The 27899-nt window shown below is 43.7% G+C and overlaps 1 protein-coding gene across 1 annotated transcript; it reads left to right on the top strand.

The window, feature by feature from the left end:
• Nucleotides 1-1445: 1445 nt before the first annotated feature.
• On the top strand, nt 1446-3554 carry LOC137380666 (interleukin-6-like). The gene is made up of 3 exons (XM_068052857.1): nt 1446-1466; nt 2127-2273; nt 3360-3554. Exons 1-3 carry the CDS (start codon nt 1446-1448, stop codon nt 3552-3554), a joined length of 363 nt encoding a protein of 120 aa, XP_067908958.1.
• The last annotated feature ends 24345 nt before the right edge of the window (nt 3555-27899 follow it).

The following is a 27899-nucleotide window of genomic DNA, read 5'->3' as shown; positions in this document are numbered from 1 at the left end:
AATCAAAGAACAGATAGCCCTCAGAGGCTATCTCTAAGTTATTACTGCTTTATAATAATTTAGTCAAAGAATTTTAGTTTAACTTCATGTTAACGCCAATGAAAATGATCATCTCCAATATTTATGACCATTATCATAATTGTTAATTGATTGAGGTGTTAAAAATGTCACCTGGAGTTTCCGCGTCATTTCTGCTAAGAGATCAGTTTAATTTGGGTGGTATCGAATCAAATACCGTTAAAATTATTGAATTTTAAGCTTGTGAGTTGAGCCCATCATCACTTTATCTTGGAATATCCATGATTTTTTACGGTGGTTCAAAAGACAATTTGTCTGGTGCTGTCATTGGTCGCACCCCCAGCTGAGAATGGCGGGTCTTCAAAAATTGCACCAATTCAGGGATGTTCATCACATTACGTCCAGATTCTCGGGCGTATTGGTATTCATGATCACATTCTTCTTCTTTGGCCTCCTTGTCTTGACAATGGGTAAGCGCCTGGAGGTGGTCAGTGGTTTGTGAAGCAGCGCCTGGAGTGGCTATAAAGTCCGATTCTAGAGCAACAGACTCTTCCACAGGCGCTGCAGATAAAATTGGTTGTTGGGGCTGTTACACAGTTGGCTCTCTCCTTGCACTCTGTCTTTCTACCTGCTAACTGCTAAGTCTCTTCGACTCGCCACTCTTTAGCCCCACCTTTATGGCTGCCCGCCAGCTCTGGCGATCACTGGCAACTGACTCCCACGACTTGTGATCAATGTCACAGGACTTCATGTCACGTTTGCAGACATCTTTAAAGCGGAGACATGGATGGTCGGTGGGTCTGATACCAGTAACGAGCTCGCTGTACAATGTGTCCTTAGGGATCCTGACATCTTCCATGCGGCTCACATTACTCCTGCGTAAATGGTCTAATCTGCATTGACCAGCAGTCAATTGAAGCCTGCCCCATGTCTCTTTCTTCTGCTGCTGTACTTTAAGTGATATTAATTTAGTTTAAATTCAGTCACTTTATCTGACGTTAAGTACGTAAGACCTCTGACAAACAGTCACTTGAAGCCATGCAGGTGTGTCCAAAAATCAATTATAGCTATGGTACAGAGAAAAAAAGCATCACTCTGAAGATTTGTTTTCCTTGCCTTTAATATGACCCCACCCAGCACTATGAAACCCCATTGATCCAGTTCCGGTTTCAAATTAATTACATGCCATTACACTGCTTGATTGGATTGATTTATGTGAGATTATGCATTCGGGTTTATGCGAATAAATTTGCTCAGAACACTCAGCGTAACTTCACCTTGCCAAAACTGATGCAATGTCCATTGGACACATGTAGCTGATTGCAGCTCTTGTGGAATCTCCATGCCTATCTGTAACAGGTCAAAAGTAATTGCAGGATCAATTCTTTTAATCGGCAACTACTACAGTGGAGGTGTTGAATATAACGATGACGCTTAGTTTTACAGCCGTTTGAAATAAACTGGAATATTCAAGACTAATACGTCTTTTAGATTTAAAAAATTAATGGAAGGGTTAATTTTCACAATCGCAAACATAAAATTAAATGCTGTCTTTGTACAAAAAGAAATAAATGTGTTATAACTTAAAGGTGGCATCCTGGGCTCCGTGGTTAACAGTCTTACCTCAGAGTTACAAGGTTGCTGGTTCAGCCTCCACTCCAGAGACTTGAGTACATAATCTCGGCTGACAGTGCAGTGCAGTAGTGAGAGAATGCTACTCTGTTGGGAAATTTTTAACTGAAGCCTTGTCTGCCCTCTTGGTGGATGTTGTATATCCCATGGCACCTTTTGAAGAAGAGTAAGGAAGTTTTCCCAATGATCTGGCTAACGTTTATCCCCAAAACAACATCAGTAGAACAGCCTAGTTGGTTGTTTATCTCAGCTTTTTGTGGGATGTTGCTGTGTGCAAATTGGCTGCTGCATTTCCTACATTATGACCGTGACTACTCTTCAAAAACATTTAACTGGCAGTGAAGCCATTTGTGCTTGCTGAAGTTATGAAAGACACTATACAAACACAAGATCTTCCTTTCTAAAATTTAATGTTTTCATATAATTTTATATATATCAAATACTAAGATTATGTTGCAAATTTATATTCCTTGCAGAAAAAATGTTTGTCCAAGATTGTCAAGGGATTTCAGGAATACAAAAAGTACCTGTTATTTGTGAGTCAATGGATTGAGGATGATAAACTGCAAGTGGATGCAATGCTGAGCAGCACAAAGATTTTGGTTGACTTGCTCCCACTGGAGGTAACAATTGTCTAGAACACATAGATTAAGGCAGGGCGTGGGTTCAAGGTCAGAAGCAGAAGAGTGAGCAGACAATTTAGATTTAAATAGAGCATACAGCACAGAAACTGGTCATTCAGCCCATTTGGTCTATGTTGGTGTTTATGCTCCACGAGCCTCCTTCCACCACTCTTCATCTAACCCCATCAATACAATCTTTTATTCCTTTCTCCCTCTTATGTTTATCCAGCTTCTCAAATACATCGCCTGAACTACTTTACACAGAGTAGCTCAACTTGCCCAACAAGCCAATGGAAACAGATAGCATTAGCAAGAGCAAGAGATTGGGATAGTTTTTGACTCAATAAGCCATTTAAGAGGAGAGTACAGTACATATTTCTTAACATTGAGACCAGCTGCTGGTCTTTTCCAATTCTAAATATTCCTATGTTTCTATGTAATGTATAAACTAGTCATAACAGCAATGAGATGATCAGTTAAGTAATGGATCAAGCTATTTCTTTAGACAGCTTTCTATTAGGAGGTTACTTATTTGATCAACATTTATAGATAAATTTGAAACTCCTTCAAGTCAGACACACCTGCCCAGGTGTAATCATACAAAATTTTGGATGCTTAAAAATACACTCTTCATGATTGCTCTTATAGTTTTTGGAAATGTTTAGCTGTGTATGATTGAAACGGAAGAAAACTATACCAAATGAATTTCACGTGTATCCTGCAGGTTATGTATTTTAATTGTTATTGTAGCATTGTTCTACTTTTCACTTGTGTTCTTTAGTTGTAAGTTACTAATTTAGAAGTTCAGGCCAGCTATCAGAGCTCTATAAATCTTCAGAGGAATGAGGGTAGAATTTCTGTGGGTTTCTTTCAATTTCCCGCCGTTACTTCAGCAGTCAGCAGCAGAAACCCCAGAGAAATGGCTATTTACGCCACTTTTCAGGAGTTTCCGCCAATCTTCCATCAAAATTACAGCAGGAGATTGAGAATTCAAGGAAATTCTATCCCCCAATATTTTTAGTGTAATGCTGTTTCAGAATAACAAATAAAATGCGCTCTAAATCCTTTTCTCCTTTCTTTTACTAGAGCATGATTCGTGAGCGTATTGCTCAACAAGATAAAAACAACGAACAGGCTTTCAGTCTAGAACAGTCTTCTAAAAAAGACTGGGATAAGCAAGTGACAATTCATGTGATTCTCAGAAACTTTGCTCTCTTTATGGAGAGTACTATTCGAGCCATTCGATTCATGAAATTAACCCCTACAGCTGTTTTGTTATGATAGTAATAACAGCACTGTATGAACGTTCAAGTTCACAAGAGTTCTGAACCAGATCTGCTTTTATAGTAGATAACAATGTTGTTCTATATTCAGAACCAGCAGTATTAGTTTTAGTTCAGTTCTATGAGACTGGAAATAGTAATCCAATTTGGCTATTTATATCTTAATTTAATATTTATTTATTTACCATAACTATCAATTTAGTGTTGCTGAGTCAGAATCCAGTTTCTAACTGCACCTGAACCAACTCTACCAAATTACATATGTTTGTACTGCTGCTGTAATTGAAAGTAAACAAACTTTAATAAATTATTGTATGGTATTTCAATTTTGTTTCTACTATCTTAGTGTTCATTTGCTATTTATCAAAATATAACTATATCTAAATAATCTGTGAAAAGAACAGTATGTTCCAGCAATTTGGGGACTGTTTTTAAAGATAGGATTTATGCTGATGTCATCACTCAGTTAGCTGCTTAGCAGAAAGCTCCAGACCCTAACAGCCTGCAAGCAGTTAGAAGAGCTCAGTAAAATGACTCAAAATGGAAGAAGTTACTCCACACCAAACTTCCCATAGGTATCCAAGCTCCAACCTAAAAAATCTGCTCCTCACCCTAACTTCAACTGTCAGTCCCACCAAACCTGATGTGCTTCATCCAAGTTTCCATGTAAGGAACTGTGACCTGGCACAAGGATGAACTGTGCTTCCAAGATTGTTGTGTCTTGATCTCCGTGCCTTGATCTTTCCACAGAAATGCAAGGTCTGTGATAATAATTGCATGCTAATCTGAAAAAGTAGTAGAACCCGATGAACAGCTTTTTAAAAAGCTGACAATTTAAGAATGGTGCTGACATGTGAAAGCAAGTAATTAATGAATTTGTACTAAGGACAAACAACATTCTGTCACATCGAATAGTACAGCAGAGAAAGAGGCTATTCAACCCATCAAGTCTGCACCAGTTCTTTGAAAGAGCAATCCAGTTATTGCCACTCCCCATATCCCTGCAATTTTTTTCTCTTTCAAGTATTTATCCAGTTCCCTTTTGAAGGCTTCTAGTGAATCTCTGTCCACCACCATATCAGACAGCACATTCCAAATACTAGCCGGTCATTGTATTAAAGTTTCCTTAAAGGCAATCACCTTTAAATTGTGCCCTCTAGTTATTGACCCTTCAGCCATTGGAAACAGTTTCTCATTATCCACTCGATCTAAACTCCTCATGATCCCAAATACCTCCATCAAATGTCCTCCAAGCCTCTCTGTTCTATGGAGAACACCCTAGCATCTCTGGTTTCCCCACATAACCGTAATTCCTCATCCCTGGAACTATTCCAGCAAAACGTCTTTTGCACTCCCTACAAAGCCTTCCCAAAGTGTAGTGCCCAGAATGGGGACACAATGCTCCAGCTGGGGCTGAACTAGTGTTTGATATAGTTTTAGGAATAGCTTGCTGGCTTCTGTACGTTATGCCTCTATTTATGAATCCCAAGGTCCCCTATGCTTTATTAACCTGGCCTGCCACCTTCAAAGATTTGTGCACAGGCATCCCCAGGTCTTTTGTCTTTCACACACTGTGAGCCCCTCGTTCCCCCTGCCAAGGCTAGATTTGACTTCAGCTACCTAGAGGGTGAAAGGTCAGTGGTTAGAATTTGAGAATCTCAGGCAATAACTCACTTACTGAAGAAAACATGATCGTAATACACAAATAAGTATTTGTACAGGAGGAATGTTAAACCTAAGTAGAAGAAAATCTGAAGAGAAAATCCAAATGTTAATGGCACAGAATCAATGGTGTATTTCAAGGGGGATGGGGGGGTGGTTGGTGTTTACAAGAGTATGTTACCCTAGAAAAAAATAATTTTTACTTAAAGCAATGCATTATGGCTATTTTAAATGATTATATTTTACAAATATTAGATTGTTATTTTAAAAAATGCAAAAGGAAGCATTTAAATTTCCAACAGAAGCACTTGCCCAAGAGTTACTATAACGCATCGTACCCTTCCAGTGCCCCAGCTCACAAAAGCACTCTATCCACTCCAGGCCCAGTTCATAGAGACACTCTCTTCTAAGCCAGTCCTCCTGGTTCATACTGCCTCTCTCCTCTCTCTCCTTCATCAATTCAACTTTTGCACTCTTTCCCCTCTTCAACCTACTTAAGTATTTACATGTTTAATATTCATGTTGGAAGGAAAATAATAGTATAATACACAGAAAATAAAGGAAACTAGGATGGAGTGAGCCATCCAACCTACTCTCACAACAAACTATGTGCAATCACTGTGCTGTAAATTCCCTCGTTCAGCAAAGTGGTCTAGCAGAGACTCAGAGCTCTATGAATGATCGTTGGCTCAAATCTGTCGCATGGCATATTACTTCTGGGCTGTTGCAAGCTGCATGACCCCTCAGCTGCATTGCTTCCACTCTCTGTTCAAGCTGGTACACTTCACTCCTCCCAAGAGTAAATGCTGGCACTTTTCTCCTTCCCAATTGATGCTGGAACTCTTCCTCTCTGTTAATGCTGGGCCACCCTCTTTCATCACCAACCCCAAAGCACTGCTTCCAACATTTTCCCTCTCCCCCAAAGGTGGCAATTGGGGCTATTCGAACTGGATGCAGATGGAGGAGCATTCAGCACAATAAACATCAGATCCACATGCATTTTCCTCACTGAGATCTCCTTTCTTTCTTCCCTGATCCTTGAAACTGACCGAATCCTCATCGTCATTGATTGCAACCTTCACCTAAAATTCTCTCTTCCCCATGCCTCTGACCTTTTTGCCCTCCTCCTCATTTAACTTCACTCCAGATAAAATCTCCTGTCCCCAACCATGGTCAGTCACCCTTTCAGCTTTGCCATCTTGAGTTTTTAATAAGGTTATCTTTGATTGTTTCCTCATCTCCTTACCATCCACATCTCTTTACCTACTGCCAACATCACTGGCCTTATCATCCATCCTGGAAAGAAAGCATTCCCCAGCTCTATGATCAACTCACACTCAAACTTTCATCTCCCTTTTTATTTATTTAGAGATACAGCACTGAAACAGGCCTTTCGGCCCACCGAGTCTGTGCCAACCATCAACCACCCATTTAAACTAATCCTACATTAATCCCATTACCCTCTCACGTCCCCACCTTTCCTCAATTCCCCTACCACCTACCTATACTAGGGGCAATTTACAATGGCCAATTTACCTATCAACCTGCAAGTCTTTGGCTGTGGGAGGAAACCGGAGCACCTGGCGACAACCCACGCGGTCACAGGGATAACTTGCAAACTCCACACAGGCAGTACCCAGAATCGAAACCAGGTCACTGGAGCTGTGAGGCTGCGGTGCTAACCACTGCGCCACTGTGCTGCCCCAAATTTCTAGCCCTCTATCCATCAATATACCATTGCCTCTGCTCACCTCCTTAACAATTCCCTTGTTTCTGATTTTGAAGTTCTCACGCCCATAAAGTCACTCAACATTGCCCGTCCATCATTCTTCCCAGTACAGTTCTCACCTTTGCACTCTAAAGACTGAGGGTTGCCTCCATGGGTGCATTTAGTGCATTGTAGGTTTTGTCATCCACCACCAAACCTGCCTCTTTCATCACAAATTACTGTGGCTCTAAATTCTCCTTCTATTTCAGGATCATCCTGTAAGAGGTAAGATTTGATAAGATTGGGGTATTATATACCCCCTTCCAAGGTGGGAACAGACTTGGCAGCACAACAGCTTGTTGTGAATCGACTTTATTGAGGCAAAGGTAAAGACAAGTTTAAGTTTTCAGATAAACTATTCATCACAAACTCAGGCAGTGACCAACAGTCTAACACGGATGATATTACCCATATCAGAAACTGGACTGTGGAGCAAATGACTAGTTTCCCTTGCAGCATAGGGTCCTCAAGCTTTTTGGTTCTCTCTCTCATAGTTTCTCTTGTCTCTTGTTTTTGTTGTTGTTCTCTGCCAAACAGTAGCAAGGACAGGACTCCTTTTATCCTGACAGCTTTCCAGTTAACCCTCCCCTCTCCCAATCAGTGATTAGTCTTGTATTAAAGGATGCCTTTCTTAACCAACCAAGGATCATTTTCTGATGGTTGCTAACCTTTCGGATTTGCACAAGTAGTACCCCTTTGTGTTGACTACTTTATCTCAATGCTTTTACACTTACAAGGTAAATTAAACAGAAGCTGTTTTCACTGTCTGCTCTCAAGGTCTCACCCTTTTGCTGCAAGTAAGCATTTTAAAACTTGACATAATCTCCCAGAATCTCCCTGCCTTGACATCTTGTCTATACTGAGCCTTAATTCCTAAGTTTTTCCACTTTACCATACCACGAAGAAGGGTCCTAATAAAGCTAAATGTTTGTTTATGATAATTAGTTAGTTGGTAGTTATAATAGCTGGAAATTTAACAATTAGTACTCTGGTTAGTAACTTATTGTAACCTAATAATCTTACATTCCCCTGGTTGAGGGGGAGATATCCTTATCAACCCCTCATTAATTATTCTAGTAATTATTCAGTACATTTCCAGTAATAGCTTCTCCTACCACCCTGATTGTCACTTCAGAGTTCCCCAACCACCTTGGAAAGAGGTGGTGTGAGTACAGTGTGTCTATTAATGCTTCACTGATGTCTTCCGGAACTATATTGCCTTAAGAGGCATCTCCCAGAGTTTTTCCACATGTGCTCTGCTGTTCTTCACTTCCCACAGGATTTAGCAACTTCTCCTGTGCTGACATTTTACATAATACTGGACCTTGAAACAGCACTGCTACTATGGAGCTGAACCTAGCTTAGTCTCTCCACTGACTTAAAGCTTTGTGACTGACTGCAGATGAAATCAGCCATTAATAAAGTTTTCCCAATCCCTTGAAGAGATTTAAGAAAGTCCATTTAAAGTTGGACCTCATAGCAACTTTAAATTGTCGGCTATTTGTGGTATTCAAAAACCACAATGCTTGTGGATCAATTATAGATTTCTTGTGTCTCAGTGGATTTCAACTGTATGCCTTAGCTATTTTAATATATCGGCATAATCAAGTTACTGATGACCGATGAACCCCAATCCTAGTTCAGTGGCATTTCTAGCCTGTTTGCACATGACCAAGATATCAAGCTGATTAAATTAAATAGATGGCATCAAATTGGAAAGATGTCAAAAAAATATTTGAAATGACCCTTTTTGCATCCCAGACTATAATATGTATCTGGTAACCTACAAAAATATCTAGCAGGAACCAATGTTTATTGTGTAGCCAGCAAGTAACCAATAAATGATCTAATATAAAGAAAAAAGTTTATTTTTCAAACACACACATGCACATACATCTGTGAGGAAACACTTTTAAGTGAAATCAGGTATTCACAGAGTATTCATACAAGCGCAGTTCATTCAGCCGCATGGAGACATAGCAGGGGTGGACGTTGGAGGGCTGGGTGGCGAGGGGGTGGGGAACAGTGATTTTGAACTTTGCCAGCCCATTTCTCATCTGAAAAATGGGTAGCTGCAGTGAAAAATTGGAGGGGGCACATTGGCTGCCTCTTGGACACTCAAGGCCCCACCTGATGATTTTCAGGTGGCCTGGGAAATGGATGCGCAGCCAATACAGGCAAGAAGCTGCGGAAATGTATAAATTAAGGTCCTACATCAGATCAGCCGAACCCCTCATGCTCCAACCATTTGTACCAGGTAGTGAGCGCCATAATTTGTGGTCCTTAAAGGGTCCACTGGATGCCGTTCCAGAAGCAGCCTGGAACTTTGAGGGACTGGGATTTTTGTGGGGTCAGGAGGACCGGAATGCCCCCTATTCCTTTTTGACTAGTGTTTCCTAGCTCAGTTTTCCCATGGACATGCCGAATTTCCTGCCCCACCACAAGGCCCCTCTCCATTACCAGAAATTGCTATTTGAAAAAAATGGGAGCAGTGGTTACGATCTGAAATTATTGAACTCAATGGTGAATCCAGAAGGCTATAAATTGCCTAATCAAAAGATGAGGTGTTATTTCTCAAGCTTCCATGAAGCTGAATAGAACAGTGTAGCAGGCCGAGAACAGAGAATTAAAATGACAAGTGACATGAAGCTTAGGGTCACGCTTGTGGACTGAATGGGGGTGTGTTGCATAGCAATCACCCAGTCTGCCTTGACTCAATGGTAGTACTCTTGCCTCTGAGGCAAAAGTTTGTGGGTGTAAGCACCACTTCAGAGACATGAACACATAATCCAAGCTGGCCCTTAAGTCCAGTAAACTGCATTGTTGGAGGTTCCACCTTTCAGATGAGATGTAAAACTGAAATCCTGTCTGCTTGCTCAAGTTGATGTAGAAAATTCCATGGCACTATTCAAAACAGAGCAGCAGAGCTCTTCCAGTGCCCTGGCCAACATCTATCGCTCAACAAACATCAGCAAACACAGATTATCTGGTTATTTATCTCATTGTATGACCTGGTTGTGTGCAAATTAGCTGCTGTGTTGGCTGCATTACAACAGTGACTAACTATACTTCAAAAGTTCTTCATTGGCTGGGATGCACTTTGAGATGTCCTGACGACAAGAAAGGCTCTTTATCTGTGTAGGAAATGCCATATCAGGAACAAGCCTGAAAGAAACAGATGAGGACATAACAAAAATTGCAGAGATGTGGTTAAAAAGAGAAATATACATGAGGCACTTAAAAAAAAAACTTACATAGTGGGAAGTAGAAATATAGCTGCATCAGGAAAGTAAAACCATAAACACTGAAAAAACTAAAAACAAATAGCAGAACTGTAGCAAAACAAAGAAACATTGAAAGTAGGAATTAAAAGGAAGTGGCAGCACTAAAAATAGCTATACAAGTACAGAGAACTGGAATAAAATATAAACACCAGGAGGAACAAAGAGCAGGACTGGAACTTAGAGAAATGCAAAGATGAGGAGCAGAAGTATAAAGGCTACTGTGGTGTGATGCAGTGGATGTGAACCTCCAGTATTCCGACCAAGTAAAGTCATCCAGGAATTAGGCCATGTACGGCACATAGAAAGCAGAGGTCAGCTCTAGTTTCTGTCTAAATGTTATTGAAAGTTGGCCCAACATTAAATAATGTGTTTCTTCTGGAAGTAGAACAACAGTACCTATGACAATTAGAAAGAATTTCAGAATCAAGGGGCTGAATTTTCCAGAAAGGCCCGAAGTCCCACCACTGGGTCCGGAAGTGGGAGCCGCTGCCGCACGAGCTGGGTGGTGTGGGCTGGAGTCAGTAATCCAGTCGCAATCGGCCAATTAACTGACAGGAGGCGGAGGAACTGTTCACTCAGGCAGCATGGGCAGAGTGAGATCACATTGCTGGAAGTGCGGGCGCCATATTTAAAGGGATGCCAGCACTCTGTCAATTCAATCTACGCACAAAGGCTGCACATATTGAAGCTCTGAAGAAGAAGGGGAAACAAGGAATGGCTGAAGGAAGATCCAGAGTGGCCCCACAGTTATGTGATGCCTCCCTGCAGGTTCTCTGCCAGGCTGCTCGGACAAGGAGGGAGCTCCTCTTCCACCTGTACGGGAGGAAGAGCCTGGCCCACGAGACAAAGCAAGCCTGGACGGAGATCTCAGAGGAGGACAGTCGCCATGGCGTCATCCCTAGAACCTGGCTGCAGTGTCGCAAGCGGGTCAATAACTTTATGCGATCTGCCAAAGTGTGTGCACCACACATTGCTTATCTTAAAGCCTTACATGTGACTAAGTGTGAATGTAAGATTGCTACAATACCCACCCAATCACTGGCAATGCCCAGGCAGCAGCATTGCCTGTTAGAGGCAACTCAACCTCTCTGTGAATGGTCCCGGTCTATCAGAGTTGACATCTGCACTGCCGCTGCACTGAGTGGCTGCATTCAGGATACATTCCGGTGGCACCATCATAGGCAGTAAGACTGTCACCAGCATAGGCGCTGTGCGTGTCTTTGGCGAGCGACTAACAATGGACATTTATGTCTTTGCAGGAGAAAACAGTGTGTAACGTAAAGTGAAGGAAAAGGCCAGGACGGCCGTAGTGTCCATTTCCTGGCCATCCTGACATTGATGGAGGAAGAGGCTCTGGAGCTCGAAGGCTAACATGCCAGCCATTCCATAGCTGATGGTGAGACAGGAGTGGAGCCCTGAGAGAGCAGGTGGCCAATGAATGGGCACAAGAGAGCCTCTGGCGAACACGAGGCATAGTGCTCATGTGTCCACCAATGCCCACATGGAGCTCCACACTCAGATTGCTGTGGACGTGATGGAATGAGCATTACTCTCTAATCACTCTTCTCTCTTATGCAGGTCAAAGACAAGAGCAGCCAGCTGTAGTGACCAGGGGGCTAACCGTCCACCTCTGAGGAGGAGGAGCAGACCTCAGACGGTACACCGTCACATCAATCCCTTGCATCCTCCATCAGCGCAGATACTCTCACTTGGGGAGGCGGTGGCGTAGTGGTATTATCACTGGGCTAGTAACCCAGAGATCCGGGGTATTGATCTGGAGACATGGGTTCAAATCCCACCACAGCAGAAGGTGAAATTTGAATTTAATTAATAAATCTGGAATTAAAAGCTAGTCTAATGATGGCCATGAAATCATTGTCGATTGTTGTAATAACCCATCTGGTTCACTAATGTCCTTTAGGGAAGGCAATCTGCTGTCCTTACCTGGTCTGGCCTACATATGACTCCAGACCCACAGTAATGTGGTTAACTCTTACATGCCCTCTGAAATGGCCTAGCAAGCCACTCAGTTGTATCTAACTGCTTCGAAGTCAATGAAAAGGAATGAAACTGGATGGACCACCCGGCACTGACCTAGGCACCAGAAATGACAACAGCAAACCCAGCCCTATTGAGCCAGCAAAGTCCTCCTTACTAACTTCTGGGGGCTCGTGCCAAAGTTGGGAGAGCTGTCCCACAGACTAGTCAAGCAACAGCCTGACATAGTCATACTCACGGAATCAAACCTTACAATGTCCCAGACGCTGCAATCACTATCCCTGGGTATGTCCTGTCCCACAGCAAAGGTGGTGGGACAGTGGTATACAGTAGGGAGGGAGTTGCCCTGGGAGTCCTCAAGATCGACTCCGGACCCCATGAAGTTTCATGGCATCAGGCCAAACATGGGCAAGGTAACCTCCTACTGATTACCACCTACTGCCCTCCCTCAGCTGATGAGTCAGCACTCCTCCATGTTGAACACCACTTGGAGGAAGCACTGAGGGTGGCAAGGGCGTAAAATGTATTCTGGGTGGGGGACTTCAATGTCCATCACCAAGAGTGGCTCGGTAGCACCACTACTGACCCAGCTGGCCGAGTACTAAAGGACATAGCTGCTAGACTGGGTGCGCGGCAGGTGGTGGTGGAACCAACATGACGGAAAAACATACTTGACCTTGTCCTCACCAATCTGCCTGCCGCAGATGCTTCTGTCCATGACTGTATTGGTAGGAGTGACCACCGCACTGTCGTTGTGGAGACGAAGTCCCGCCTTCACATTGAGGATACCGTCCATCATGTTGTGTAGCACTATTACCGTGCTAAACGGGATAGATTTCGAACAGATCTAGCAATGCAAAACTGGGCATCCATGAGGCGCTATGGGCCATCAGCAGCAGCAGAATTGTACTCAACCACAATCTGTAACCTCATGGCCCGGCATATTCCCCACTCTACCATTACCATCAAGCCAGGAGACCAACCCTGGTTCAATGAAGAGTGCAGGAGGGCATGCCAGGAGCAGCACCAGGCATACCACAAAATGAGGTGTCAACCTGGTGAAGCTACAACCTAGGACTACTTGCATGCCAAACTGCATAAGCAGCATGCAATAGAAAGAGCTAAGCGATCCCATAACCAATGGATCAGATCTAAGCTCTGCAGTCCTGTCACATCCAGCCATGAACGGTGGTGGACGATTAAACAACTAACTGGAGGAGGTGGCTCCACAAATATCCCCATCCTCAATGATGGGGGAGCCCAGCACATCAGTGCGAAAGATAAGGCTGAAGCATTTGCAACAATCTTCAGCCAGAAGTGCCGAGTTCATGATCCATCTCGGCCCCCTCCTGAGGTTCCCAGCATTACCGATGCCAGACTTCAGCCAATTCGATTCACTCCGCGTGATATCAAGAAACGACTGAAGGCACTGGATACTGCAAAGTTGATGGGCCCTGACAATATTCCTGCAATAGTACTGAAGACCTGTGCTCCAGAACTTGCCGCACCCCTAGCCAAGATGTTCCAGTATAGCTACAATATTGGCATCTACCCGGCAATGTGGAAAATTGCCCAGGTATGTCCTGTACACAAAAAGCAGGACAAGTCCAACCCGGCCAATTACCGCCCCATCAGCCTACTCTCAATCATCAGTAAAGTGATGGAAGGTGTCATCAACAGTGCCATTAAGCAGCAATTGCTTCGCAATAACCTGCTCAGTGATGCCCAGTTTGGGTTCCAACAGGGCCACTCGGCACCTGACCTCATTACAGCCTTGGTTCAAACATGGACAAAAGAGCTGAACTCAAGAGGTGAGGTGAGAGCGACTGCCCTTGACATCAAGGCAGCATTTGACCGAGTATGGCATCAAGGAACCCTAGCAAACCTGGAGTCAATGGGAATCAGGTGGAAAACTAGCGGGCGGCACAGTGGCACAGTGGTTAGCACCGCAGCCTCACAGCTCCAGGGACCCGGGTTCAATTCTGGGTACTGCCTGTGCGGAGTTTGCAAGTTCTCCCTGTGACTGCGTGGGTTTTTGCCGGGTGCTCCAGTTGCCTCCCACCGCCAAAGACTTGCAGGTGATAGGTAAATTGGCCATTGTAAATTGCCCCTAGTGTAGGTAGGTGGTAGGGGAATTGAGGAAAGGTGGGGACGTGAGAGGGTAATGGGATTAATGTAGGGTTCGTATAAATGGGTGGTTCTGGGTCGGCACAGACTCGGTGGGCCGAAGGGCCTGTTTCAGTGCTGTATCTCTAAATAAATAAATAAACTCTCTGCTGGTTGGAGTCATACCTAGCGCAAAGGAAGATGGCTGTAGTTGTTGGAGGTCAATCATCTGAGCTCTGGTGAAGCACCTGTAATCACAGCCAGGTCCTTGGAGTCCTCAGGTGAGCAGAGAGGGACACATATGCCCTGAAGGGGTGGAGGAGCTGCAGCTTGATGCATTTGAGGGCTCCTCTCAGACCCTCCTGGTGTGGATAGTGGCTCCTCAGCTCCTCTGTCAGTGACACCAGCGCCCCACATAGCATGATAAAGGTGGTTCCTGCATTTGTGCAGGAGGCCCTCAATATGCCGAGGCCCTCCAGGCCTCAGGCAGCCAAAGGACAAACGCCAAGGTCATTGAAAGATACAAGGCAGCAAGTTGTCCTACACCTCAGCTGACAGCGCAACGGGAGCACCCACGTAGGAGCACACATAAGAGATTTAAGAACAGCACCTAGCTGCACTCAGGTTTCGTGGGTTTATTTTTTGTTAATGCACGTGGCTTTGCAACTTTTTCATTTTTCAATAAATGTGGAATGTTGCAAAGCAATAGGAATCCTTCCATTCTTGCAGGCCACTGGGCCTTTAGCAGCACCTTGGCTCCCTCAAAGGGTATGATGGGAAGGAACACTCCATGTGAGGTCAATGCATCCCCCATGCTGCTGTCTACTGTATTTACAGGTGCAGGTAAAGGTAAGGGCAATGAAGGAAACAGCAACTGGGCTGCAGAAGGCTGCAGCTTTATTAGATTTCATGGATCTGTTAGTAAGGATCATCTGAAACATGCCTGTATTAGCGCATCGCAAGCCTCCTTTGCACATATCTCATTGCACTTTATCTGCAGTCCATCGGAGTGTTCATCATGTGGCGCCTGGTCATCTTCTTCCTTCACATCCTCATCGTTGGAGGAGGCATCATGCTTCACCATGTCCTCATTGTTCAAAGCCTCTCCCCTCTGTAGCACCAGGTGGTGTAGAGCACAGCACACCATCAAGATACGCAAACCCTTGCTGGGGCATACTGAAGAGCTCCACTGGATCGATCCAGGCATCTGAACTGCATCTCCAGAAAGCCTATGGCCTGCTTGATGGTAGCTCGAGTTGTCCCATGGCAGGTGTTGTTTCTCTCCTTTGCATCAGTGCTCGGGTTCCTCACAGGCGTCAGTAGCCACATCTTTAGTGGGTAGCCCTTATCACCCAGTGTCCATCCCTGAAGGCACGTGGGGGCAGTGGGGGGTGGGGTGGTGGGTGAGTTCTGAAAATGTCTGGCACCTGGAACAGGTTGCGGCTGCTTCCCGGGAACCATGCACACACTTGAGGGAAACATTTGCGGTAGTCGCAGACCAGTTGTACATTGATCAAGTGGAAGCCCTATCTGTTGATGAAGGCCACTGCTTGGTACGTGGGCCCCTTGATGGCCACGTGTGCAGTCGCTGGCACCCTGAACCTGGGGGAAATCCAGCGATGGCCTTGAATTCAAAGGCCCTTTTAGCCTGACTGTCCAGGTCAATATGAAAGAGTACATATTGGTTGGCCCTCTTGAAGGTGGCATTGGTCACCATCTTGATGCAATGATGAGCAGCAGAATGGGAGATCCCACATATATCTCCAGAAGATCTCTAGAATGATCCTGAGACACAGAAATTCAGCGCAACGGCATTAGGTGGCCACCACCTCATAGGGCTTAGCTCATCATCCATCATGGCACATAGCTCAGTGAGCACCTCTCTGGAGAGGCGCAGTCTTTGGTGACATTGTTGCTCCAACATTTGCAGGAAGCTGAGCCTCTGACAGTGGACTCTCTGGTGGGTAGCATCTTTTATGCACAAGAGGCTGGTTGCATGCCCCTGTGCGCCTTCCTTCTCCGTGCCCCCTCCGAGGCTGTAGCTCCTGGTGGCCCCCAGGTTGCTGCTGCCTCGCTGCCAGTGGCTGTAGTTCTCTCCCTCCCTGATGCTCCTCCTCACTGGAGATCTCGAAGCCAGAATGAAGGAGGCCTTTGACAGATAGCTGCACTTAGTTTCCAGAGCCTCTCACCCCATCTCTGCTCTGTTCGTACAAGATGGCACTCAAACGGTATGCCCCTGCTGTGTTGCCAAGTATGTCCCTGCTCCTGACTGCCAGTGCCAATGCCTAAACTGTTCCACCCTCCCAATCAAGTCATGCTAGCTGTCATAATGGCTCCTGTCTGGAACCAGCACTGAGCTCCTTCTAATCGACCACCTCCTTATACCTGGAGAGGTTCCGAAGCCTCGTAGTTCCCGTGCACGCTTTGTAAAATCTGAAATGCCTGATAAAATAGCAGTTAATTGCTTGTTAAATGGGATTAATTACCTTCATGCCACGTTTCAGCATGAGGTCCTCCCACCATGTCAGCCGCCCTTCAGAATATCCAGTCGCTATGTAAACATGTCGGGTTTCCTTCTGATGCCTCTCATTGCGATATTACAACGGGGGTGAACCGGTTGTCATTTTCCAATTGTGCGTCTGTTCACATGGGTTCTGGGAATGAGCAAAATAGTTCCAACGGCTGTTTAGCATGAAATAAATGAGCCATCAGTGTTACTGGTGTTTTTCATTGGCAACTCACGTAAGGATGTGGTAGGGGAGGGAATGGCAAGAAATCAGAGATGACCGGCTTCAGTTTGCGCATCTTAAAGCAAAGGTGCACAGAAAGTGGCAGGCAGAAATAATGTTGGAAACTGCTTGAAGGTGCTGATTGAATAGATCAGTCAGTGGAGAGCCCTGATCTTCCCATGCAGTAACAGGAAGGTATCCCACTAGCTTCCTTATAACAATGAGCAGAGGTTACAGGGAAGGGAAGTGCCAGAAGCATTTCAGAACCTGGCTGCAATACAGGAAAAGTTCAATGACCTCACAAGTCTTACTCTCATTGTTCTCTACTTGGCCCTGCATTGGCTATAACCTCAGCACTCACAAACACTCCCTTCCCTGTTTCTCCAATCAGTGCAACACACTTTACTCCATCTCCTTCTGCTACTACTGTGTTATGATCCCAGTGGAGACTACCAACTAATTAAAAGAATCAAATCCCCCAATTGACCCCAATTTAGGAAACCAAACCAAATGGATAAGATTTCACTTTTATAAATGTTGCTTTAACATACAAACCAAAATAACATAATTTAAACATAAAGCAACAAACAGATTATGGTCAATATATATGTTACTAATTACACCTTAACTATTGGATACAATGGAGATGGATCTCACGGTTTCACTGGGCAGCCCCTCTCGCATCCACGGCAACAATTATAGTCACACTTCTTCAAAACTCTAAAGTTCCTCAGGTAGCTTATCAGCTCTTTTCTTCAAGGATTTAGCCACTGTTCTTCTTCCAACAGCAGTTCCCTTTCAATCCGAACTCCACGGTGCAGTCTTCACCACAAGGCACACTTCTCCAGAACCTCCTCAGCTGCGTTCATGACAATCTTGATTGCGTGGATTTATCAGTCTTCCTTCAATGAACAGTTATGCACTATATGGTTGGGTCTCATTTGTTGGCGACTTTAAGTAACAGAAACAGCTTCTGGATTCCGTCTTCACTTTCTTCTGCTTGCCAATGTTCCACTCCTGCCTGATCTGCCTGATCTGGGGAGGGCTCTGTCACCTTTTATCTGTTTCTAACCAGTGTCAGTTTCTCCAGAAACCTGAAGTTGTTTTTTGAGCTTCTGTTTCAGTTTGGTTTTTGTTTCTATTTCAGTTCTAATTTCCCTCTCAGTTACAGTCTAAAAAAAACAAGCCTTGCAACCAAAGATTCCCTCAGAACTGCCACACTCTACAACTGCTACTGCCCTCAATATTACTGCCCTCACCTCCTCACACCAGCAACACTAACCTGGCCTCACATGTATGGCCTCAAAAAAATCTCCCTCATTTAACACCAGGTTAACACTATCACATTCCTTTCTTTCTTACAGAAGCTAGCTCACAATAAAAGGGAACAGATTGTGACACAAGGAGACCCTTCATCCATAAGTGACACTGCCCCATTGGAAGAACCCATCACAGATATTAAAATCACAGAAACATAGAATGATACAGTATAGGAGTCCATTCAGCCCATTATGTTTGTGCCAGCTCTTTGAAAGAACTATCTAATTAGTCACACTCCCCTGTGCTTCCCTCACAGTATTATGGACAGGTGACTTCCACATTTCATCTCCCAACTGACCGCAGATAGTGTTTTGTTAAATATGGTGTGTTAGTCCCGAAGTGTTTTTAGGGTCAAATAAACAGACAAATGGCAGGTTTTCTCATAGGTTTTAAAAAAGGAAGATTAAATTTTTATTTAAACAGCAAAACCTGAATTGTTCACAACCTTCACCCATTTACACACATACACACATAAAGATTAGTAGATAGAAGGGAAAGGGTAAGATGCAATTAAAGTCCCAAATGAAGTAGGAGTTCATGGTTCACAGAAACCTATTGAATCTTCTCAGGAGGAAAGTCTTTACAAAAGTGCAGGTCTGGATGTTTGCAGTTGTGAATTTGCTGATGTATTGTAGATTTCTGGTGGTTAAAACCTCCGTCCGGAGGCGGTGGTCACCTTTTAAGTTCTCTGCTGCAGCAACTTGAACTATAATATCAGCAGTAGAGCTTCTTCCTTAGCTGGACTGATTTCACAGCCTGGAACTGGCTTTCTGTGGTCTTTGGTAAATCTCTCCTCTTTCACCAGAGGTCTACCTTTTAAGGTAAAAATTCATCATATTTGAGTCTCTGTCAGGCGACACAGGTCCCTCTCCCCTGGTGTGATCACACAGTGGTCCAGGATATGACAACCATTGCTATCTGTTGGTGTTTCGATGGGGACCATTCTGTTACAATGGTGCTATTTCACACCTATTCATCTTGGTTTGCGTTTTGGAGTCAGTCTGTCTTACAGAATCTTTGTTAGTCCCATTTGTGTAGGTCGGCATTATTAACATAAAATGGGCTCCTTTCAGTTTCAATGGGCTCTCCCCAGTGCTAATTCAGACACAGTTAATGTGTTTCGTCTTTGCAGACAGGCTTGCTTATTAACAGTAGAGGAGGGGGTCACCTGACCTCTGCTCCATTTTGTCTGTGGTACAAATGTGCCCATTTTTTTGTGCTTCAGTGTAACAGTTGTTTCTTTTTTATTTCATGATATCTCCAGTTCATTGTTCATTTCATCACGACTACTTTTGAGCATGGCAACCGCCTTGCATATTTTACCCTTCAAGTATTTATCCAGTTACTTTTTGAAATTTATTATTCAATCTGCTTCTACCACCCTTTCAGGCAGTAACATCATAACAACTTGCCGCAGAAACAAATTCTCTTCATCTCCCCTCTGGTTCTTTCACAAGTACCTTAAATCTGTGTCCTTTGGTTACCAACCCTTCTGTCATTGGAAACAGTTTCTCCTTATTTGTTTTATCAAAACCCTTCATGATTTTGAATAGCTTTATTAAATCACCCCTTGCCTATTGTGTAAAAGAAGCACATCATGAGTGTAGCCTCTGGAAAGTTTGCAGGAAACATTCTACAGGCCTTTGGCCATTGCACTCTTTCTTCTCACTCAGATCTCATCCTCACACATCATGTCTGACAAAGGGCTGCTGCTTTCACCAACCACTCATCTGGTCTGCTTATCCTTCCTACTAAATATTAATCCTTGGGGCAGGTTAACAGCGCCTGCCGCAGGTGGGGGGGGGCAAAAGGTGGAGGAGGAGAATTGCAAAATTCTTCAAAATGAGGTTGGGGGGTGGGGGGCGAAATTGAACACTAAGGGGTTAATTTTAATTTAGGGTAATGGTGTAAAATGGGTGATAATTGCACTGGTCTCCCATTATGAACCACACTGAATTTTTCTTACTATAGAAGTCAATGAACAGAAAAATTGGGCAGAGTGTAAACTGTGTGGCCAATTTGATACCATGATAAAATGATCTAGTAAGTTCCTCCATTGCAATTTCCTCAATTTAGCACTCAAATTGAAACAAAACACTTGCATTAAAACAGAGAAGCATCTAGCCTAAAAATACAATTCATTTAACAGCTGAAATAAAGCATGTCAAATATCATATGAAGAGATCATCACTGCTGAAAAGCAATTCCATAGTTTTCCATGATCTTTCGCCACACATAAATCAATAACATACTTATCACTGGAAAATCTCATTGCATTACAAGTGCCATTCACATTGCAAAATGCTATTCTATTGTATCCAACATAAAATGATGAACAAATCTTCTGGGCATTTTTTCATCATCAGAACAGCAACAATCCCTTTCAAATATCTAATGTTAAATATAATCAACAAGAATAAACAACAAAGACTTAACCCACTGATTGGAATTACACCTCAAAAACTCACTCATCCTTCGGGATCATAACAGGATAGAGGGATCATATCAGGATAACAGGGCCATACTGAATTATATCAGAATAGAAGGATTATAAAGCAAGCATATCAGGATAGAGGGATCATAACAGAATGACATCAGGATAGAGACATCATAACAGAATGACATCAGGATAGAGCAATGATAACAATTATAACATGATAGAGGGTCATACCCGTACTATATGAGGATAGAAGGATCGGAACCGAATTACGTCAGGATAGAGGGATCATAACAGAATTATATCAGAATTGAGGAATCATAATAGAAGTATATCAGGAAACATTCGCATGTTTGTAGGAAAGTGTAAGAATATGAACAATGTTCCAATTCATTTATCCATGTAGATGTATCAATCAAATGTATTTTGAAATCTTGCTGTTATATTTTTATACATCATATTTTTATACATTGATATACATACTAGTTTTATATGAACTAGCTTCTAGTTTTGAGATTATTTTTGTCATGGTTGAAAACATTATTCACCCTTAATAATTTCATTTATAAGACAATATGAGATGTGCAGTTCTGTTCCTGGAAACCACATAATCCCCTCAGAGTTCAGATTCCTGGAAATCATGGTGGTCTCCTCAGTCACAGTGATAACCAGGATTCCTGGAAATCACATGACCCTAATTCCTGAAAAACATGTGAGCCCTTATCTCTAAAGAACAAAGGGGCCATTTAATGGATAGTGCTGCCCTAAGTGCCTGTCCCTTTAGAAAACCAATGAGAAAACGATCACATGCACCAGAGAGAAACCTCAATTAGGGGTGTAAACCTCCAAGAAAGGGTTAAAAGACTATGCCCTGTGGCCTTTGGCACATAGCTTTACTGAGGAAAGAAAAAGAAGAAAGAAGTAAGAAGAGGCAGAACTAGCATCAATCTATGTCCAAGTGCTGCTGAGAGTAAAGGCTTTGTGTGACCTGTAAACTATTGCCTGGTTGGTAAGTAAAATGTTATTCCTTAATACATCCTCTTAATTTCTTGCACCAGAACTACTGTCTGCAACTGTTTGGTCTTGTCCAAGAACTCAAATAATGTTCAGAACTGCGCAGAACCTTATTTAGTAGGGGAATCAGAATAGAATTACATCAGAATAGAGAGGTCATGACAGAATTATAAGGAAAGAAGGATCATAACAGAATCATAACAGGATAGAGGGATCATAATAAATATATATCAGGATTGACTAACATAACAGAATTATACCAGAATAAAGGGATCATAACTAAATTATATCAGGATAGAGGGATGATAATAGAATTGTATCAGAATAGATATTAAGTGTAAGAATCCTGGGAAATCCTAAGAAAACAAAATTGGGTTTCTTGCTAATTAACGAGAGCTAACTTAATTAATCTGACTAACTGATTGTAAATTAGACTCTTCACAAGTTGTGATATGATAATGCTTACACTCATCTATACTTTTAAGTCTTTTGACATTTTTCCTGTGTAAAAGTGGCTGAGAGGTGGCATGATGGGAAAGTGTGCTTTGGACCTTCACTGACCAAATGCATTATTGGCCTGAAAGGTTTAAAATGAACCAAATGATCAAATCAGTAAACCTCAGCAGAAATCGAACAAGCTGTGAAAACGGGCAGCCCGCTGCATGAGAACTAAAAGAATTAAACACCTTAGCAGAATCTCAGATGCCCAGACGTAGGTAAAGCCATGACAAAATAGCTGAGTAACCAAGGTCACCATTGTTTTTTTGCTTTATTCAAGCTTGGCATTGGAATGTTTAAGAGTTGATAAGAGACCAAGCATGGGGAGGCAGAGATCCTGTGATTTTGGCCTGGCTTGGGGGGGAACCAGATGGGCACATGACATCTTTTGTAATTAGGCTGTTCAAATAATAGCGAGGTAATTATTGGGTTAACTTGGTCTCCATAGGCTTTGCTGTGTGGAAAGAGTATAAGAAAGGGCACTCTGAGCACCGACATTGTAGAGGCATTACTTGTTGCATTGAATGTTGCAACAGTACCTGGGGAAAATCCAAGGAGTAGCTATGTGGAGATTGCGCTTCTATCCAGCGCACAATGGTAATGTGTTTCACTTTGATACTACTGCTCAGACATTAGTCTTTGTCAAGTCTTACTATACTGAATAAAATATAACCATTGACATCTATAAAGATATCACTTCAAATCATTTCAGAACTTGAGAGTGAGGGGGTTAATGGGTCAATTGGCTCTAACACACCCAAATTCTGACAGAAGATTAAAAAAATTTGGGACTTGGTCACTGAAATATAGAAGATTAAAGGAGAGAGTTAATAGAAGTTTTCAAAATAATGAAAGGTTTTGAGAGACCATTTTCACTATTTGGTGAATGGCTAACAAGAAAACATCAACTCAGGATTCTTACCAGAAGGATGAAGGGGGAGATGGAAAGAAATATTTTCACACCAAGAGTTATTGGAATGCAATAGATTGCTTTATTGAAGCTGAGACTGTGGTGATAATCTTACAAAATTGCACTCCTGAAGCAGCGCTCACTTGGCATGAGTACATATATGGAATGCAGCTATGCGTTCTTCACAAGTTTCCATTCATTCATTTTAATGGCTGGAAAAAGAGTGGGAGTTTCCCAATATGCATTCCCAACAGGCACCAGGTACACATTTTTTTAATTACTCATTACTTAAAAGGGATTTGAATAAGTACTTGAAAAGGAAGAATATAAAAAGATGCAAGATAAAGGATATGGGCATGGAAAAGGGAGCAAAGTGGACAATTCCAGTTGAAGAATTAACCCTACCACAGACATGATGGGCTGAATGGCCACTTTCTGTACCGGAATTTCTATGATTCCATGAAATACCTATGTAACAATGAATTCGGCATCAGGCCTTGTTTTCATGTTGAAGAGAAGAGCAGAACTTCTTATGGTAGGCATTCCTGGGAGAGAAGTGGCAGTGAATTAAACACTAAAATAAAAGCAAAATACTGCAGATGTTGGAAATCTGAAATAAAAACAAAAAGTGCTGGAAACTACTAAGCAGGTCTAGCAGCATCTGTGGAGAGAGAAGCAAAGTTAACGTTTCAGGTCAGTGACCTACTCACGTTGATGGCCAGTCACTGAGACAGGATGACTAAAGGCTCACTCACCAGGACAGCAGCTTAGAGAATCAGGTGCAGAGATCAACCTTATTTGCAATTATGTATGGATTTTATGATTTTGAGCTTTTGGGGGTGATTTTCTCTGGAAAAATTATGCATTAAAGAGTCTCCAAGATGGTCAAGTTGTGCTCTAACTCTGCAACACCCTCAATTTGGCCACATTTAGCACACAATACCATCTTGCTAAAGGAGTTGAACTTAGCACTAGGAACAGATGGGCAGAGGACCACTAAAGGCAATTAAATTGCCTGTTAGTGCTCATTAAAGAGGTTGCATGTGATTTTGGTGGGTAATGCTTCATTTAATAACCTTTCATGTAGCAACCAACTGAAGAGGAGTAAACAAATTGTTGCTGAGGCATTTGAGTGCTACTGAAAGCCATGTTCAGCTTTCAATATTCACTTGGATACTGAAATCGACTGACCACATTGCATTTGAAGAGGTCTTTTGAGACACATCGGGTGACTTTCTGGGACACTTTGTCATGACTTCATCAACAGTTCATCGACATTTTCCCCAAAAATTCTCTCAGAACTGCACCTAAAGAGAGTAAGCATTTTTTTATTTGTTCATAGGATGCGGGCATAGCTGGCAAGGCCAGAGTTTATTGCCCATCCCTAATTGCCCTTTTGAAGGTGGTGGTGAGCTGCCTTCTGAACTGCTGCAGTCCTTGGGGTGTAGGTGCACCAACAGTGCTGTTCAGAAAGGAGTTCCAGGATTTTGACCCAGTGACAGTGAAGGAATAGCAATATAATCCCAAGGCAGGATGGTGTGTGGCTTGGAGGGAAACTTGCAGGTGGTGGTGTTCCCATGTATCTGCTGTCCTTGTCCTTCTAGGTGTTAGAGGTCACGGGTTTGAAAGGTGCTGTCGAAGGAGCCTTGGTGAGTTGCTGCCGTGCATCTTGCAGATGGTAAACACTGCTGCCACTGTGCGTCAGTGGTGAAGGAAGTGAATGTTGAAGGTGGTGGATGGGGTGCCAATCAAGTGGGCGGCTTTGTCCTGGATGGTATCTAGCTTCTTGAGTGTTGTTTGAGCCGCACCCATACAGGCAAGTGGAGAGAATTCCATCAGATTCCTGACTTGTGCCTTGTAAATGGAGGAAAGGCATTGGGGAGACAGAAGGTGAGTTACTTGCCACAGAATTCCCAGCCTCTGACTTGCTCTTGTAACCACAGTATTTATGTGGCTGGTCAAGTTCAGTTTCTGGTCAATGGTGACCCCCCCCCAGGATGTTGATAGTGGGGGATTCAGTGATGGTAATGCCATTGAACATTAAAGGGAGATGGTTAGATTCTCTTTTGTTGGAGATGGTCATTGCCTGGCACCTGTGTGGCATGAATGTAACTTGGCACTTATCAGCCCAAGCCTGGATGTTGTCCACATCTTTCTGCATATGGACATGGGCTGCTTCAGTACTTGAGGAGTCGCGAATGGTGCTAAATATTGTGCAATCATCTACAAACATCCCCACTTTTGACTTTATGATGGAGGGAAGGTCATTGATGAAGCAGCTGAAGGTAGTTGGGTCTAGGACACTACCCTGAAGAACTCCTGCAGTGATGTCCTGGGCCTGAGATGATTGACCTCCAACAACCACAACCATCTTCCTTTGTGCTAGGTATGACTCCAACCAGCGGAGGGTTTTTCCCCTAATTCTCATTGACTCCAGTTTTGCTAGGGCTCCTTGATGTCATACTCAGTCAGATGTTACCTTGATGTCAAGGGAGTCGCTCTTACCGCACCTCTTTTGTTCATATTTGGACCAAGGCTGTAATGAGGTCAGGAGCTGAGTGGCCCTGGTGGAACCCAAACTGAGTGTCAGTGTACAGGTTACTGCTGAGCAAGTGCCATTTGATAGCACTGTTGATGACCCCATTCATCACTTTGCTGATGATCAAGAGCAGACTGATAGTGTGGTAATTGGCCGGGTTGGATTTGTCCTGGGCAATTTTCTGCATTGCCGGGTAGATGCAGGTGTTGTAGCTGTACTGGAACAGCTTTCTAGGGGTGCAGCTAGTTCTGGAGCACAAATCTTCAGGACTACTGCCAGAATGTTGTCAGGGCCCATAGCCTTTGCAGTATCCAGTGCCTTCAGCCGTTTCTTGATATCACATGGAGTGAATCGGATTGGCTGAAGGCATCTGTGATGCTGGGGACCTCAGGAGGAGGCCGAGATGGATCATCCACTCAGAACTTCTGGCTGAAGATGGATGTTAATACTTCAGCCTTGTCTTTTGCACTGATGTGCTGGGCTCCCCCATCGATGAGGTTGGGGATATTTGAGGAGCTTCCTCCTCCTGTTAGTTGTTTAATTGTCCACCACCATTCACGACTGGATATGGCAGGGCTGCAGAGCTTAGACCTGATCCATTGGTTGTGGGATTGCTTAGCCCTGTCTATCGCATGCTGCTTCCGCTGTTTGGCATGCAAGTAGTCCTGTGTTGTAGCTTCACCAGGCTGACACCTCATTTCTAGGTATGCCTGGTGCTGCTCCTGGCATGCCCTCCTGCACTCTTCATTGAACCAGGGTTGATCCCCCGGCTTGATGGTAATGGTAGAGTGGGGGATGTGCCGGGCCATGAGGTTACAGATTGTGGTTGAATATAATGCTGCTGCTGCTAATGGTCCACAGCGCCTCATGGATGCCCAGTTTTGAGTTGCTACATCTGTTCGAAATCTATCCCATTTAGCACGGTAGTTGTGCCACACAATAGGACGGTGGGTATCCTCAATGTGAAGGCAGGACTTTGTCTCCACAAGGACTGTGCGGTGGTCCCTCCGACCAATACTTTCATCGACAGGTGTATCTGGTAATGACAAGGTCAAGCAGGTTTTTCCCTCTTTTTGGTTCCCTCACCACCTGCTGTAGACCCAGTCTAGCGGCTATGTCCTTTAGGCCTCAGCCAGTAGTGGTGCTACTGAGCTACTCTTGGCATTGACATTGAAGTCCCCCAGCCAGAGTACATTCTGTGCCCTTGCTTCTTCCAATTGATGTTCAACATGTTTTGGGGTGGCACAGTGGTACAGTGGTTAGCACAGCAACCTCACAGCTCCAGCGACCCAGGTTTGGTTCTGGGTACTGCCTGTGCGGAGTTTGCAAGTTCTCCCTGTGACTGCGCGGGTTTCTGCCCGGTGCTCCGGTTTCCTCCCACAGTCAAAGACTTGCAGGTTGGTAGCTTAAAATTGGCCATCGTAAATTGCTCCTAGTGTAGGTAGGTGGTAGGAGAATGGTGGGGATATGGTAGGGAATATGGGATTAATGTAGGATTAGTATAAATGGGTGGTTGTTGGTCGGCACAGACTCAGTGGGCCAAAGGTCCTGTTTCAGTGCTGTATCTCTCTATGACTCTAACATGGAGAAGCACTGATTCATCAGCTGAGGGGTGGAGGGGGGGGTGTGATAGGTGATAATCAGCAGAAGGTTTCCTTGCCCATGTTTGACCTGATGCCATGGGATTTCGTGGGGTCCAGAGTCGATGTTGAGGACTCTCAGGGCAACTCCCTCCTGCCTGTATCCCACTGTGTCACCACCTCTGCTGGGTCAGTCCTGCTGGTGGGACAGGACATACCCAGGTATGGTGATGGTGGTGTCTGGGGCATTGTCTGTAAGGTATGATTCTGTGAGTATGACTATATCAGGCTGTTGCTTGACCAGTGTGTGGGACAGGTCTCCCAAGTTTGGCACAAGCCTCCAGATGTTAGGAAGGAGGACTTTGCAGAGTCAACAGGGCTGGTTTTGCCATTGTCGTTTCCAGTACCCAGGTCAATGACGGGTGGTCTGTCCAGTTTCCTTTCTTTTCTTAGACATTGTAGCCGTTTGTACAACTGAATGCCTTGCTTGGCCATTTC

The sequence above is a fragment of the Heterodontus francisci genome, chromosome 2 (assembly GCF_036365525.1).
Source record: "Heterodontus francisci isolate sHetFra1 chromosome 2, sHetFra1.hap1, whole genome shotgun sequence".
In the NCBI taxonomy this organism is placed as follows: domain Eukaryota; kingdom Metazoa; phylum Chordata; class Chondrichthyes; order Heterodontiformes; family Heterodontidae; genus Heterodontus; species Heterodontus francisci.
The sequence above is the reverse complement of the archived record's forward strand: the minus strand, read 5'-3'. Positions and strand labels throughout refer to the sequence as shown.

Coding starts and splice junctions, on each gene's coding strand:
- LOC137380666 (XM_068052857.1), top strand. CDS start 1,446: ATGACGCTTAGTTTTACAGCC. Junction 1,467..2,126: donor TGACGCTTAGTTTTACAGCC/GTTTGAAATAAA, acceptor TATTCCTTGCAG/AAAAAATGTTTGTCCAAGAT. Junction 2,274..3,359: donor TTGACTTGCTCCCACTGGAG/GTAACAATTGTC, acceptor TTCTTTTACTAG/AGCATGATTCGTGAGCGTAT.